General features: G+C 31.6%; 1 protein-coding gene across 1 annotated transcript; it reads left to right on the top strand.

Moving 5' to 3' along the window:
* Positions 1-14,937: 14,937 nt before the first annotated feature.
* Positions 14,938-15,471, top strand: LOC125858784 (agamous-like MADS-box protein AGL92). Its single transcript, XM_049538584.1, has one exon. It carries the CDS (start codon positions 14,938-14,940, stop codon positions 15,469-15,471), a length of 534 nt encoding a protein of 177 aa, XP_049394541.1.
* Positions 15,472-17,537: the final 2,066 nt, after the last annotated feature.

The raw sequence follows: 17,537 nt of genomic DNA, 5'->3' as shown, positions 1-17,537 counted from the left end.
GGTTATTGGAGAAACCCTCGTCTATTTTACCACTAAAGAAAATGAGTCAAATTATAAAATCTATGTTTTCTAAGTTCTCATCTCGTCATCCCCGCTATTACGTCATAATAGCTACCACACTAGTGATGCTAAAGCGGGAAAACTCGCATTATGGTGGGGTGCTGTCAGCCATGTTCAAATTTAAATTCTAAAATTTTATCATGTCACCCCAAATTAATTTGGCAGCGTATTTTTAAAAAATATTTGAGGTTCCACCCGAGGTGCATTTCAAATAACGACGTGATAGGTCATTACAATAGATACCAATTTACATATCGTTCGTCCCCATATAATTCTTAAGACGAAAGGAAAGAAAAATGACTGTAAAAATATTATCGCCAAATTTGACAGTGTAACAAAGGAATTATAGCCTTACGTGAACCCTAGAAAACTCTTACCTCTCAAGTGCCATGTATATTAAGGCCTCGTTAATAACCGGGTCAGGGAGATTAAATGAATGAAATAATAAAAAATCTCCCTGCCCACACACTTGTATCCTGTTATAGCATAAATATTCTTTCGATAGGGGCACCGCTATAATGGCTGACGGGGCACTATAGTAGGTTAGAAATATATTATAGGATTAGAAATGGGTTTCTCACCCATTCATCTCTCTTTTCATTCCAAAACTCAACTTTCTCTCTCGATCACCTCGCTCCCGACGTCAAAACTATGGTAATGATCGTATTTCCTACTTTTCTTACTATATTATGCACATTGATTTTTTATGCTAGAATAAGGGTGAGCAGTATAAGTATTGGGTTGGTTTTGAAATTTGGATGTGCCACTTTGATTTGGCCAAATTGTCGAAGCATGGGTGCTCCTTTATGTTTACGATGCCCCTACAACATTCTAGGCAAAAGGATTTTGGGTTTTATGGTCGAAAACATGTTCAAAATGGCAGGGTAAGGTGAAGGGTTATTCTTGATTGAAAAATATAGATTCAGGTGACATTTTGGAGTTATAATGCCCATTTTTTTTGCATAAATAGTAATGGGATACTTTGGGAACACCAATTTGAAGTTATTTTGTTAAAAATAGGAGTTTTGAGTCACGAGGCGCCATTTAAGAACCTCTTGAAATTCTGGGACGATGCAGGACGCTATAATAGCCTTGCTCCACTATAGCGGATCCGCTATTCCGAAAATAATCGCGTTATATCGACCTAGGCTGCAGGCAGTAGCCTCCCAGTCCGGCCATGGGTTAGATTTTTCTCCGAATTGATTTTACTTTAGGCACTGAGGGTATCACCAACACTTACTTCACCACAAATGATAGGAGGTGATTGAACTTGGTGTTCTGGAAGATCCATACGTTAACCTCACTGATGTGACCTATCCTCGAGCCTTGGTGGTGGTCTGTGTTGTATGGGGTAATAAGCCGAACGTAAGGGCTCAAATTGTGTCAGAATGGAAGGACTTATATTGGGGCTACAAGAAAGCCCATTTTCTTCCTGGTCTGATATAGACAATGTCCAAATGTGTTTGGGTGCCTATAATTAGGGTTATTCATGGTAATGGTTAAAAAATAAAATCAAACCGCAATCCGAACTAAACCAATTTAAAAAACTGATATTTGGTTTGGTTTGGTTTTGTTAGGTTTGATTTTAAATTTTGATAACCGATACTATTTAGTTTGGTTTTTATTTTACTAAAAACCAATAGCAAAAATAATCGAACCGAACCGATAAATTAGATATATAAATTTTATAATTATTTATATATTATTCATATATAAAATATAAATATTTTGTTAAATTTTAATTAACTTAAGTATTTAACTTTACAATTTTCTCAAGCCCAACACTAAAATTTTAGCCTAACTATTACAATACTAAGTCCAAGTCCACCAAAATCTATTACTTTAGTCTTTGCCTATCCTACCTTACATAAGATAGTCACATTTTCTCTTAATTGAATCACTTTGTTCATGAAATAATAACTATATTATTGCTTAATTACTTAATTGAACTGATAATAACTTTCATGTGGATTGTTCATGTAATAGTTTATGTCTATCGAGATATGTATGTCATCAAAAAAATTATTACTTTCAAACCAAAAAGAACTAGAAAAACTTAACCAAACCGACGATTTTTTTTTTGTTTGGTTTGGTTTGGTTTTAGAAATTTAAAAACGACTTTGTGCCTTTATTTTCATGCATTGATTTTGGAATTTTAAAGTGAGTTCAAGAGTATCTTAAAGTATCTTTTGAGAAGAGTTTTAAAGGGAACACAAATGGTTCCAAAAGTACTATTTTCACATTGAGAAAAAACTACTATTATAGGAAGAGCATAAATAGTTTTTAAAAGTATTTCAGTTAGATAAAGAGAAGTTCAGTTACCCCTTAAAGAAAGTTGATTTTTCATATTGAAAATAGAGTACTATTTTAAGAAAAGTATAAAGAGTTTTCAGAGTATTTCAGACTGATTCAGTACAACTTTAGTTACCTCTTAAAGAGGCCTTTTGAGAAATTATCTCAACCTAGAGAGTACTTTTACATGAGCATTCAATTATATTTTGGGAGGTTGTATTGAGCACCTATTTAAGGTAAGAGTTCAGATAATTCAAACTCCATAACCTACGCCACCAACGTAGATAGGATCGTACCGCAAGACGGGCGACTCCTCAGCTTCCTCAAGAAGGTTTTTAGTAGATCCAATCATCAACAGACATTCTGTTGAGATCACATCATATACTCGTCAGTTTTGGTGAGGCCTCCTAGCTCTCAGAAGACTCCCATTTTAGGATTTGCTAGTAGTAGAGTTTTAAGGTGTTGTGGGTCTTGTCTCTACACCTATCTTTATACAGTAGATGCTTCATAGATAGATAGTCTTGATCAGTCCTTCAGTATTCAATTTCAGATGTTTTATTTAAACCTTATGTTTTTACTCAATATATTTAGAGAGTTATGAGATTCAGTAAACTGTTGTTAAACATTTCTTTCAGTTTGATGTTTGTGTATGCTTGAGTTAATATTTCGCTTGTAGTCAGCTAGGATGAGAGTTCGTTTGGGGACCATCAAGGGTTCTCGAGTGTCGATCACGTTTTGGGAGTAGGCTCGGGTTGTAACATTTCTGATGAATTCTGAGTGTTGATTCCAACTTCCAAGTTTGAAAATATTTTGGGCATTGTTGAATTTCTGGTCTCACCATATTATGGTGTTTTTACCGCTGTTGCAGTTATAAAGTTGTTTTTTTGTAAATGGAGTCCACTACTAAAAAACTGTCAAAAAATGATGGCCAAAATCGACAGACTGCATCATTTTTTGGTCAAAATTGATGGAAAAGCGACGCAGTCACCTCCATCGCTTTTTAGCTCGACGCTTTTCAAATTTTTTTTAACAAAAGTGACGGACTCCGTCGCTTTATTTTAATTTTAATTTTTTTTCTAAAATGTGACGCAGTCCGTCGCTTTTCTTGAAATTTTGTTTTTAAAAATTCCAGAAAAGTGACGGACAAAAGGACGCAGTCCGTTTATTTTCTGGAAATTTTATTTTTGAAAATTCCAGAAAAGCGAAGTACAAAAGAACCCTCTCCGTCGCTTGTTTGAAAATTTTATTTTTGAAAAATCCTGAAAAGTGACGGACAAAACCACGCTGTCAATCGCTTTTCTATGATATTAAAAAAAATAAAACCCAAAAAAGCGATGGACAAAACCACGCTGTCCGTCGCTTTTCCTGCACTATTTTTGACAGAAAAAATTGGCAATTTCTGCTGCCCACCTGCAAATGCAATTCAATTCAATTCTACACTATTCAGCCCAATCAAACACACACAATTATAAACAATATAAACAAAACATAAAACAACAAACTTAAAATAACATTTAAAAGTATCTAAATCACAAATTAAAGACTTATAAAGTCTTTCAAATTTCATTTCAAAATTTCAAAAAGTTCATAAATGTCCAGAGATCTAAACTAGGGAGTGGGAGCTACATAATCATCCTCATCACTCTCGTCGTCGGTGTCATCGGGGGCCGAAGTCGTAGGTCGACGAGCGAGGTTCATCACTTGTTCTTTGATTTGCTGAACGGACTCACTCATGCTTTCTTATTCAGCTACTCTTCTCCGCTCTGACTCTGCTAGTGCCGCTGTAAGTTTAGTTATTTGATCCAACATAGCAGCAATTTGAACACCGTCAAGTGCCTCGGCTTAACGTGACAATCTAATATCTTCTAAGCCTGACTGGAGTCGTCTTACATTGTTTTGAGAGCCTAGACCATTGACTCTACCCTTGTGTGTCCCCCCTACAACTCTTTCTTTCCAAATCTGGGTGGAAAGTTAAGGTGTCAATTGGACTGAACTATCTAGATTCTCAGTGACGTACTGATGAAAGTCATTCTGCATATTAAATATAAAAATTGACATCAATATATATACATATCATAAATACATTAACTATTAATATATATTATTCATATTAAATAACTTACAAAAGTTCGTTCGACCCTTTCCTACACACACACATCCGGATCCGACTCATTTTCTTTCTTCCTGACATAAGTCTTCTTGAAAACCTCCGGTTCAATGGGAGTGTGTCCTAATTATTTTTTCTATAAATAAAAATTGAAATTTATAACGATAAATATGAATCAATTAATTATTTATTTAAAAGTTTGAATTAGAACTTACCATCTCTCGTGCAATTGTTTCAACCGTCTTTGCATCTTCGGTGTGCAACTACCACCTTTAAGACTGCCTCTAGCCTTTTTGGCTTGATCTGATGTTGTCTTAAACTTGTCTGTGTTCCAATACTGACCCAATTCATCAAAAACATGAGGCAACATCCAACCGGGACGTTCACCACTAACCCGAACTTTTTTTAGCCAGCTAGACAGTCTGGCAGATGCCTTTCTCTCAAATGTTGTCTCAATGACCAAATTGTACCTCAACTTCCAAGTAAACATAGTTTGAAAAAAATTGAATAACGTTAATTAGATCGATAGTAAAAAAAGTAAAGTATACCAAACTTAACTAAAAAATATATACCTTAAAGTTATTAAATATCACCTACCGTATACTGTTTTGAATCTCGCTCCAAGAGTGATAAGCCTGTGTATAGAGTCTTCTAACACAGTCTGTTAAAGCCCGGGCAACATCCTTTGCAGAATTCCACCTGCAAAATACATAATAAATATGTTAGTTTATGAATAATATATTAAAGTATAAGAAATAAATAAATAAACTAACAAATAGATAACAAAACAAACTTACGATGATCCATTGGCTCAATCATGACTCTACCAAGTCTGTCCTTCTTGCCAGGAGCTAAAGCAGGCATCGTATCATCTGGTGTAGCACTAGGTGTAGATGTAGACGAGGGTGATACATCAGGATGCACAAAATGCTAACTCAATGGAGGCGTACAGGCCATAACATCTGACTGCTCGCTACTAGAATTTTCAATCCTCATGTAAGATAACTGAGGAGATGTACCTATGGGAGATAGAGTACCTGCCGATAAGAATCGTGCTCGACGAATATCCTGTAAAGGTAGGTCTTCCTAGCGTCGGGAAGGTAATGCCTGTGAAGTATATGAAGCACCGACTGGTCGACGGTAATTAGAATAATATTGTCGAGGATCCGCCGTACCAAATGGAACAATAAATAAATGAGTATCATGGTTGATGCGCTCTGGCACAGAAGAAATAGATCCTGCGATATCCTCAGCATATATGGGTCTCCTAGACTTCTTCTTCTTAGCCTGTTTAGTCTTGCTAACTCCAAGATGCTCGCGATGTCTATCACTGTCACCGCCTGATGGCATCTGTATGCAAATTACATGTATAATATATATAAAAATCATAGTTAAATAAAATTAGCAAAATGCACTTACATATATATACTAGCTAGCTTTCATTCTACACTATTCCTCCTTGCTTGTTTCAATTCCATCATTCTCCCATTCTTCCTCCTCGGTTGTTTCATTTTCATTATCGTCCCATTCTTCGTCATCAAATGATTCATTTTCCTCATTCTTGGATATTTCTTCCTCAACATTCAGTAGCTCATCATCAGATACTTCTTCTAATATGTGTTAAGAATGTTGTAGTGTGGTTTCCAATCCAACATCAACTTGTTGTTGAACAATTACAACATCATTTTGATACAACACATCTAAGACATTGTCAATTTCAATTCTTCCCACAGGCTTACTTTTTATAACAACCCACCAATCAGCTTTGTCTCTACGCAATGGATATGGAGCGTAATACATTTGTTTAGCATTTTGTGCAATAATAAAAGGATCATAACTTCTGTATTTTCTGGTGTGCTTAACTTCAATTATATTATATTGATGGTCCACTTTTGTGCCTCTATGTGATTGGGTCAAACCACTCACACCGAAACAATACAATCTTCTTCTTAGGACAACCTGAATACCTCACTTTAATAATCTTTTGAATGACACTATAATATTCAATAGTTTGACCAGTACCATCAACATCACTTTGTATGTAGACACCACTAATATTTTTTTTCTTGTTCCTAGAAACTTCTTCGGTTTGAAACGTAAAACCATTTACACAATACTTATTCATTGTCAGTACTTGAGATTCAGGTCCAAGTGCTACTTCTTTCACTAATTGCAAATGTTGGACACTTGAGTATTCATCGTAAACATACGTGATTGTTATTTCAAGTAATATAATTTAGTATAACATGAATATATTATTAAATACTTAGTGATTGCACACTTACATAGTTCCTCAACCATTTAGAAAATTATGTATAGATGGCTTCATTATCCCACGTGTTTACGAACAAGCTGATCATTTTACATTCAAGTATTTCGTTAGTTAATGATCACTTATTAGTATGTAATTTAATAACATATTTTTAACACTTACTTGACATATGGTTGAATCTCTAGACAATTAAGCAAAATATGTGTCACAGCTGATTGCATTTTCATATCAGTGAAGCCTCGCTTTCCACGCATTTTAGATCCTCGACCATTTTGATTAAAAATTGATACAGATGGAAATAAAGGATCAATACCGCCTTCATCATTGTGATTGGGCCTGTTTTTCCTACATGACACATCATCAACAAAGTAATAAGAATAAAAATCACTAGTTTCTCTCCCAATATGACCTTGAACAAATAATCCTTCGATCCTTCCCCTTTGCTTAATTGTTTGCTTCAAACTGCCAATTTTTCTGCATGTATATATGTATATATATGTTAATATATAAAAGACTTGGCGAATATATATATAACTTAATAAATATTTCAAATGGATACATCCATCTTGTTTGAACCGGACCTCCGAGGCAGGCCTCTTGTACAAGGTGAATTGGAAGATGCTCCATCACATCAAAGAAACCACATGGAAATATCTTCTCCAACTTAGTAGTAGTAACAAGAATATTTTCCTTCATCATGTCTTAACTACTCTCCAACAACTTTTCAGAACACAAATCTTTAAAAAAAGACTTATCTCTGTGATTGGTTTCCATATTCTTTCGGGTAGATGGCTAAAAGCGTTAGGAATTAAAGTTTCCATCAACACATGACAATCATGACTTTTCATACCTATCAATTTTCCTTCATTCATACCTTCCCGCTTTCCTAAATTCAAAGCATAGCCCTCCGACATCCTCAAATTTTTAACCCACTCAATAATTTCACGTTTCTCATCCAATGTGAATGAAAAGTTGGCTTTGGGCTTAACTATTTTACCATTCTGTAATTCCTGTAGCCATAAATCTTTTCTCCTACAATATTCCTTTATGTCCATTCTAGCTTTTTGATTGTCTTTTGTCTTACCCTTAACATACATTACTGTGTTAAACAAATTGTCAAAGTAATTTTTTTCAATGTGCATCACATCTAGATTATGTCGTAGCAGATTGTCCTTTCAATACGGCAACTCCCAAAATATGCTTTGTTTGGTCCAATTATGTTCAACACCATATCCAAGAAGTGAAGCTTCTGTAACTTTAGGTAATTGAGAAACTCTCTCCCAAATTTGATGCCCTGTGAGTAATGGAGGTGGGGGTCACTTTCAACCTTATTTTTCCTAAATGCATTTTTTCATCTTTCTAACCTCATGGTCCATTGGCAAGAACTGGCGATGACAATTAAACCATGTATTTTTTCTGTCATGCTTTAAAGTGAATGCCTTACTATTTTCCATGCAATACGGACATGCTAGCTTTCCAGCTGTCATCCAACCAGACAACATCTTGTATGCAGGAAAATCATTAATAGTCCACATTAAAGAAGCACGCATAACGAAATTCTGCTTAGTTGATATATCATAAGTCAAAATGCCTTCAAACCACAATTGTTTGAGCTCATCTATCAATGGTTGTAGATAGACATCAATCAAACTTTTTAGATTACGGGGACTTGGAATAACACAACTTAGAAAGATGTAGAGACTGATCATGCACATTTCAGGAGGAAGATTATACAAAATAAGAAATACCTGCCAACATGAATAAGGCAAAGAATTATTAGAGAATGGTGTGAAGCCATCTGAACACAATCTCAATCTAACATTTCTTGGTTCACTAGTAAAATCAGGATATACATTATCAAAATGCTTTCATGTTTCACCATCAGATGGATGATACAAGACACCCGGCGGCCTTCCATATTCACGATGCCATCTCATATGTAGGGCAGACCTCATCGATGCATACAACCTCTTTAACCTAGGAATGAGAGGTAGATAATGCATCGCCTGAACTGGGACCATATTTCCAATCGGAGTCCTCTTATAACGAGCATGTCCACAAAACTTACAATTTTCTAATTCACTATCAGTCTTGTAAAACAACATGCAGTCATTAACACAACAATGAATTCTATCATACGTCAATCCTAACTTGGACACCAAACGCTTTGCCTGATAGAAGTTCTTTGGTATGTTAAACTCCGGATTAACTAGTTCACCCAAAAGATCAACCATTGAGTTCATGGCCACATTAGGAACATTCCAATCTGATTTAATATTCATTAATCTAACCGCAACTGACAAGGCAAATGCGGACTCCCTTCACATAGTGGACGACTAGACTCTTTTAATTGATCATAAAAGCGTCTTGCTTCTTCATTAGGAGCTTCATCAAAATATTGTTCTGGTTCCATCCCACCTTGGACCCCGAATGCATCATTGATCATTTCATGAACCCTATCATGTTCAATCCTAACCTGTTCAACCCTAATTTGGCCATGTGGTGCAACCATATTATATACATCCACAGGCATAGAATTATAAAACTTATCATCCAATCCATCACTTTCTCCATGATCAATCCATATAAAATATCTAGGCTTAAATCCATTACGATACAAATGAAACCATAATTGTAGTTGGTTTAAAAAAATTTAAGCACTTACATGCACTACAAGGACACCTAACCAATTCATTATTCTTGAAAATGTCGAGTGTCACTGTATGTTCAATAAAATTTCTAACACCGTCAATAAGCTCACGTTTCAAACCAACATCAGTTTCATAATGCATATTATACATCCACAAATGATGATCCATCTACAAAAAATATAAATATTCAATTATATTATAAATAAAATTTAATAATATTTTTACTACATTAATTCATAGTTAATATATATTTATAATAATTACTTAAAATCTCAAATTCAAACTAGTAGTAGTCCTAAAACTAGTTTAGTATTGACTTAACCACATTATTTATTTTAACTTATTTAAACAACTTAACAACTTTAACTAGTTTAGTTTTGACTTAATACAACAACTCAATCCACCAACTAAATCATATTATTTAATTTAACTTATATAAACAACTTAACAACTTTTTAACTTTAACAACTTTTTAAAGCTAAGTGTCAACACTAGATGGATACAAATCGATCTTGCAAGAAAATCAATTTTGTCATCAATAGGATCAACTAGTGTTGGTACTTATGCTTAACAAACATTCGATGGACACAAAAAAATTATCACAAAATTAAGGCTAAGTATCAATACTAGATCGATGGACACAACACATTATTGAAAACAATTGTACTTGAACTTTAGAAATTTAGAAGCACCAACCTTATCTCCTACTTTGATGAAAGAAGCAATATAGTCTTGTATCAACTTTTTTAGATGTTGAGCTTCCTCAGTTGCCTAGCACGAAAAGTTCTAAAATTAGTTAAATATAAACTTCAAATGCAACAATATTAATTATATATATATATATATATATATTCAAGTTTTAATAAGTTCAAGTTTTCAATTCAAGTTCATATATATCTAATTTCTAAACTTAATTAGTTATATATTCAAGCTAATTAGTTCCAAGTTCAAGTTCTAATTTCAAGTTCAAGTCTAAGTTCAACTTCAAAGTATAAGTTCAAGTTCAAGTTCTAATTTCTAGTTCAAGTTCAAGTTCTAAGTTCAAGTTCAAATTCTAATTTCAAGTTCAAGTTCTAAGTTCAAATTCAAATTCTAAGTTGAAGTTCTAATTTTAAGTTCAAGTTCTAGTTAATTAGCTTATCAAAATTAAGTTTATATTAATTCCTAATTAAGTTTTCAAGTTATTATAAATTAATTAAGTTTAATATAGTTCTAATTAATTTATATTAAGTTCAAATTAATTAAGGTCAATAAGATTTTCAAGTACTACAAAATTCTAATCAAGTTCAAATAAAATCCATGTTCTAATAAGAATAAAAATTAAGTTCTAATAAATTAAAGTCAACAACATTTCAAGTTCATATTCCTAATTAAGTTCAATTTATAGTAAATTCAAGTTATAATTTCAAATTCAAACTAGTCGTAAAATCACAAATTCAACTAGTTATATATAACCTTCAAGTTCTAAATTCAATTAGTTCAAGTTCTAAATTCAAGTTAATTCATATGTAATTTCTAAACTTAATTATGTATAAACTTATAATCCATGAATTGGCTATATTCAAGTTCAAGTTCATATGAAAGTTCTAAAATTAGTTAAATATAAACTTCAAATCCAAGAATATTAGTTTTATATATATATATATATATATATTCAAGTTTTATTAAGTTCAAGTTTTCAATTCAAGTTCATATCTAATTTCTAAACTTAATTAGTTATATATTCAAGCTAATTAGTTCCAAGTTCAAGTTCTAATTTCAAGTTCAAGTCTAAGTTCAACTTCAAATTCTAAGTTCACGTTCTAAGTTTAAGTTCAAGTTCTAATTTCAAGTTCTAAGTTCAAGTTCAAATTCTAGTTTCAAGTTCAAGTTCTAAGTTCAAGTTCAAATTCTAAGTTCAAGTTCAAATTCTAAGTTCAAGTCAAGTTTAAGTCTAAGTTCAACTTCAAAATATGCTTTGTTTGGTCTAATTAAGTTCAATTAGTTCATGATCTACAAAGTTAAAGCTTAATTAATTAATCAATACTAATTAATTAAGTTCAAATTAAGTTCAAGCTCTAGTTAATTAGTTGATCAAAATTAAGTTTATATTAATTCCTAATTAAGTTTTCAAGTTATTATAAATAAATTAAGTTTAATATAGTTCTAATTAATTTATATTAAGTTCAAATTAATTAAGGTCAATAAGATTTTCAAGTACTACAAAATTCTAATTAAGTTCAAATAAAATCCAAGTTCTAATAAATTAAAGTCAACAACATTTCAAGTTCATATTCCTAATTAAGTTCAATTTATAGTAAATTCAAGTTATAATTAATTATAAGTTCTAATTAAGTTGTAATTCAAATCCCAAAAATTCCAAATTCAAACTNCCCAAAATCTAACTAGTGCTAAAATCCTAAATTCAAACTAGCTAGCTATTCCTAATCCCAAATTCAAACTATTAGTCCTAAAATCTCAATAATAATTCAAACTAACTCATATAATACCCAAATTCAAACAACTCCTTAAATACCCTAATTCAAACTAATCTTACAATTCCAAAATCAAACTAATTAACTCAAAAAATACCGAAATTCAAATAAATCCTAAGATACCCTAATTCAAACTAACCCTAACATTAAAATTTTCAATTCACAATCAACAAACACAAACTAACAATCTATTAATCCCTTATTCAAACTAACAATCAAAAATCCTAAATCATTCACTTACTAACTAACAATCAATAAAAAAACTAATTCAATACACTAATTAACAAATTCAATACTCAGATTGAAAGAAATTAAAAATAATATTATGAAACCTTAACTTTGAATTAAAGGAGAAGGGCAGTGCGTCGGCGTCGGCATCACTTTGTCGGCGTCGGCGTCGAGAGAGAGGAAGAGAGATGGAGAAATGGCAAAAATCGCGTTTGCTAGTGCAGATATTTTAGAGAAAGCGACGGACAACGTCTGTATGTCCGTCGCTTTTTTAAAAAAAATGTTTGACCAACATTTTGACCAAAAACCGACGGACTAAGAGACACTGTCCGTCGCTTTCTTAAAATATTTGACTAGCTATTTTGACCAAGAAGCGACGGACATAAAGATGTTGTCCGTCGCTTATTTAAAAAATAATTAAACAATTAAAATTAATAAAAAGCGACAGACGGCGTGACTTTTTTAAAATTAATAAATAATTATTTTTAATAAAAAGTGACAGACTGCGTCGATATCTATATAAAATAATTATTATTCATTATATATATTTGGCGCAAAAATCCGCGAAAAAAAGCGACGGACTAAGCAATGTCGTCCGTCGCTTTTTAAAAAAAATTAAAAAAATTATTTTAATTAAAAAGCGACGAACAGCGTCGCTAATGGCATCTCTTTTTGGAGCGACGCCGTCCGTCGCTTTTAGTTCCGTCGTTTTTTAGCAATTTTTTAGTAGTGGTCGGGGCAGCTAATGTTGCGTTTGTGGTGTCTTTACTCTATTTTTGGTGTGTTTCTTTGTAGTCAAACATTATATCTTTAGTATTTGTCCCATGTTTGTTGTACCACATTTTCGGTAATACCTGACAATCAATTTATATTTTTTAATTTGTTTTTTCATTTTAAGCATATTTTGAGTATTGGACTTCAGTTTTGGACAATTTTAAGGAAACTTCATGATTTGGCTCGGGGGTAAGATTTTAACTTTGACTTTGATATATTTTTCGCTGTTTCACTAATTATTTACTTTTCTATCGTATTTTAAAAGTAGAAATTGAGGGAGATTTTTTAGCTTTAGAAATCATTATTCTTTGATTTGGAGGTTGTTTCAAACTCAAATTTTTAATAAGAAATTTGAGATTTGAGAGCCTTGTACCGTGGGTGAACTGATTTTAAAATAAAACTAAAATTTTGACCTTAAGGGTGGAGGTTGACTTTTGGGTTGGGATAGAAGTTTATCAATATGGGTACATACTTAAAAGACTCGTACACACATATATGATTTCACATTTGAACAATTAGAATTATTCAGAGACAAGACTTTAAGGAAGGGTAAGATCGTAATTTGATCTTTCTAAAATTACAATTGAATTTTTAGCATTTTAAGAAAATACATGAAGAATTCACTTAAAACCAAATATGTTTCATGGATTATACTTTTCATAATCACAACTAGGGGTGATCACAGGTTGGTTTGGATCGATTATCGGTCAAAACCAAAACTAAACCAACTTAATCGGTTTTAAAATTATCAAAACCAAACCAAACTAAATATAATATACATTTATCGGTTTGGTGATTATCCGTTTCGGTTTGGTTTGGTTTGGTTCGGTTATTCGGTTATTAACCATACACAAAAATAAAAGAAACAATTCATTTAAAATGTGAAAAAAGTGACAACAATCCATTCAAAACGAAAAATAGTTAGAATGACTTAAATTACTAAACTTTCAATCACTAAATTTACTACCAATAAAACTTTAAAATTCACTATATTGGCCTAGAAGGAAGAGATAATAACATTTTCAGTCCCGCAAAGAATTGATATAGACACTCATATACATGAAATCAATAAGATAAATGTTTCATCTTGGGCATTTTTGCTTTCAATTATTAAATTATAAAGAAATTTTAATGAAAATATGTATAAGATCTTTAAAATTGTTTATAAAAATAATATATTAAGTATGTATATTAATAAAATATATGTATATAATTCATTAGTTCGGTTCGGTTATTTCTTCAGTTTTTTTCAAATAAAACCATAACCAAACCAAATACTATCGGTTTTCAAAAATCTAAAACCAAACCAAACCAAACAAAAAAAAAACAGTTTTATTTTATCGGTTTGGTTTGGTTTTTCGGTTTGGATCGGTTTTCCAAACCGTGAACACCCCTAATCACAACTGTACTTTTAACATTTTAAGAAAAAACATAAAGAATTCACTTGGAACCAAATCAATTTAAAACCAAATCTGCTTTGTGGATTATACTTTCCATAATCACAATTGTACTTTTAACATTTAAAGAAAAAACATGAAGAATTCGCTTGGAACCAAATCAACATAAAACCAAATCTGCTTCATGGATTATACTTTCCATAATCACAATTGTACTTTCAACATTTTAAGAAAAAGCATGAAGAATTCACTTGGAACCAAATCAACTTATTGATTATTATTTTCAAAATTACACCTGGACTTTTAGCTTTTAAAAATAATAATTCATGAATTATGTTTTTCAAAATCATAGTTAAATTTTTAACATTTTAAGAAAATTTATAAAGAATTCACTTGGAACCAAATCTGCTTTATTAATTATACTTTTCAAAATCACAATTAAAAATTTAACATTATAAGAAAATACATGAAGAATTCTCTTGGAACCAAATCTGCTTCATGGAATACGTTTTTCAAAACTATAAATGATTTCCTAGTATTTTAAGAATATACTTAATTATATGGTAATAACATTCTTAGACGTCTATATATATAAAAAATATATTCTTCATTTTACTTGCTCAATCATAGTCTCTTCTCACCCAAATAAAGTGTTCATTTTTTTATTGAGTGTATACAAAATATGTCTAATACGGAGCATGAGAGCGATAGGGAATTAAGTGATGATAGTAATACAAAAAATTCCCTTTATAAAAAAATAGCAAATTTGTCTAAGAAAGCACAAGAATTGTCAATTTTGTGTGATATACCACTTGGGCTAATTATTTTTTGTCCGGGAGAAGTTATTTTATGGCCAACTGAAACTCAAGTTAAGGAAAGATTTGAGAAGTATTTAAGTTTTCCTGAGTTCCTAAGGATGCCTAATCTAGTTACACATGAATCCAATCTTGACAAAATGATGAAGGCCCAAGAAGAAAACATTACAAAAATGGAACAAAATAATAAGGAGAAAAAAACAGAGTTATTGTTTAATGAAGTTGTTGAGGGAAAGAGCTTTTATGAACTCGATGTTGAAGAACTTAAAGGTCTGATAAATCTAGTTGCTCTTAAAAAGACTAAAGTTGACGAGCGAAAGAAACAACTACATGAACAAGATGAGCCAATAAAAGGTGACAACAATATTGGAGAGAAGAAGGATGAGCATCTCAAAAATTAATTATGTTTAAGCATTTTGTATTTTTCTTGTTGAGTCAATTTTAATTTCATATTTATTTAATGTTTTCTATTTCGTATTTTTATTATCATGTTGTTTGTTTTATTGATGTGTTGAAGTTATCTATTTTATTGAAAAAAAATTATACTATTATTGTTCAATCAATAATTTTATATTCGTAAGATTTGAGATGTTATTGAATTTTAATTTCAGTCATATATCCTTCCTCCCTCCTCTCTCTAGCTAGATTAATTTAAGTTTAATTTTATTCGATACAAATATTAAGCCTCTTTGGAATAGGCTTTGATACCGCGCTGTCTTTGCAAGACAACTAGATGTATTTATTTGAATTTGGTCTTTCAAGAGCTGAGGTGCCCCTAGGATCTGATCCATGCGGGCGTGCAATTCCCTTAGGCTTCATTAACTCTTCCCTTAAAGATTCCACCACCACTACTTCTTACCAAGGAGCCAGTGTTTTAAAAAGTGGGAGCGTGAGTCGAGGCATAAAAGTGTCAGTCCCAAAATATAGAACGTAATTTTTATGAATCTAAGTGGTGTATATTATCTTCAATTTTATAATTTTATTACTAAGAAAATAAGTAAAAGTAATTTTTTAATAATTCTCCAAATAAATTAAAATAAATCACCAATAATATAGGGAAATATATTATAATCATTATTTGAAAAAGGTATCAACACAAAAAATGGTAATAACCCAGATAATCTTTAAAATGAAATAATCATTCAAATTTATCATCGATCTCCACATCTACTAGTCCTCATTCTCCGCTAATATTTACACGGATTATTGTTTATGATTCTGGTGATGACCTTGTTAGTTCTGAAACTGAGAAATCTAGTATAAATGTTCTTAAATGATATGCCTTAAACGAGTAACTAATGAGAGAAAACTTAGAGTGCAAATATAGACGGAAAACCTTGTATTGTCAAAAATGTGATCCTTTACAAGTGACTAACTCAGTTATTCATAGACAACAAATAAAATACATCAACCACTGAAATTGCCCTGCTCGAGCCCTATAGTACGTAATCCAATAGAAATGCTTCATTTGGGCATATTGTTACACGCACCAATTGTAAATCCGTCACGATTTGCGGGATCCTGTATGGACTTAGATGATGTGTCCTTACTTTCTTTCTTCTAACAAGACTTCGGTCCACGAGTCCCCTCTTTCTTCCAACATCTCTTCAGGTCACGAGTCCCTTTCTTCATTGTCAGAAGTTCGGTGGTCACGATGAAAATGACTAGTCGATAAACTGATTTGCCTCCAAATAATTTACTTAGCTTGTCATTAGCATTGTTTTAATGTCATACATTCTCATTCAGTGCGACCACATGTTTACATTAATTTTTCCCATACAACTCTAATGCATATAAAATATAAAAAAAAAAATAGCCACATTTTACAATTATTAACATATATTTGTAAAAACCTGTTTCAAGATATAAAATTATAGGCATAATACATAAATATGCCCTTTAATTTGACTTCAACTAATTATATATATATCTCCAACTTTGAGTGTGCACAAGTAGACACTTAAACTTGTATAAAATGGAACAAGTAGATATGCACGTCCTACGTGACATAATAAACATAGGACGCCACGTAGGAAATAAAATTGCTATGTAGGACGTCGCGTAAGATGAATGTGTCTATTTGTTCAATTTCATACAAATTTAAGTGTCTATTCGTGCACACTCAAAAATGGAGGACATAGATACTGGCTGAAGCCAAATTGAATGACACATTTATATATTATGTGAAAATTATATATTGTTAATATAAAATATATTTTGGGTGTGTTTGGTATGAAGGAAAATGTTTTTCATGGAAAATGTTTTCCTAGAAAATGTTTTTTTGGAAAACAAGTAGATTTTTGACTTATTTTCTCATGTTTGACTGGTGAGTAGAAAATATTTTCTGGAAAAGATTTTTAGTGTTTGATTTATGAATGAAAAATATTTTTGAGAAATATCTTTTATTTTTACTAGAGTAGAAAATAATTTTTGAAATTGAAAATATTTTTTAAAAACAAACTTAAAT

Source organism: Solanum stenotomum, chromosome 3 (genome assembly GCF_019186545.1).
Source record: "Solanum stenotomum isolate F172 chromosome 3, ASM1918654v1, whole genome shotgun sequence".
Classification (NCBI taxonomy): Eukaryota; Viridiplantae; Streptophyta; class Magnoliopsida; order Solanales; family Solanaceae; genus Solanum; species Solanum stenotomum.
Note: the sequence above shows the minus strand (reverse complement) of the source record. Positions and strands in the feature narration are given on the sequence as shown.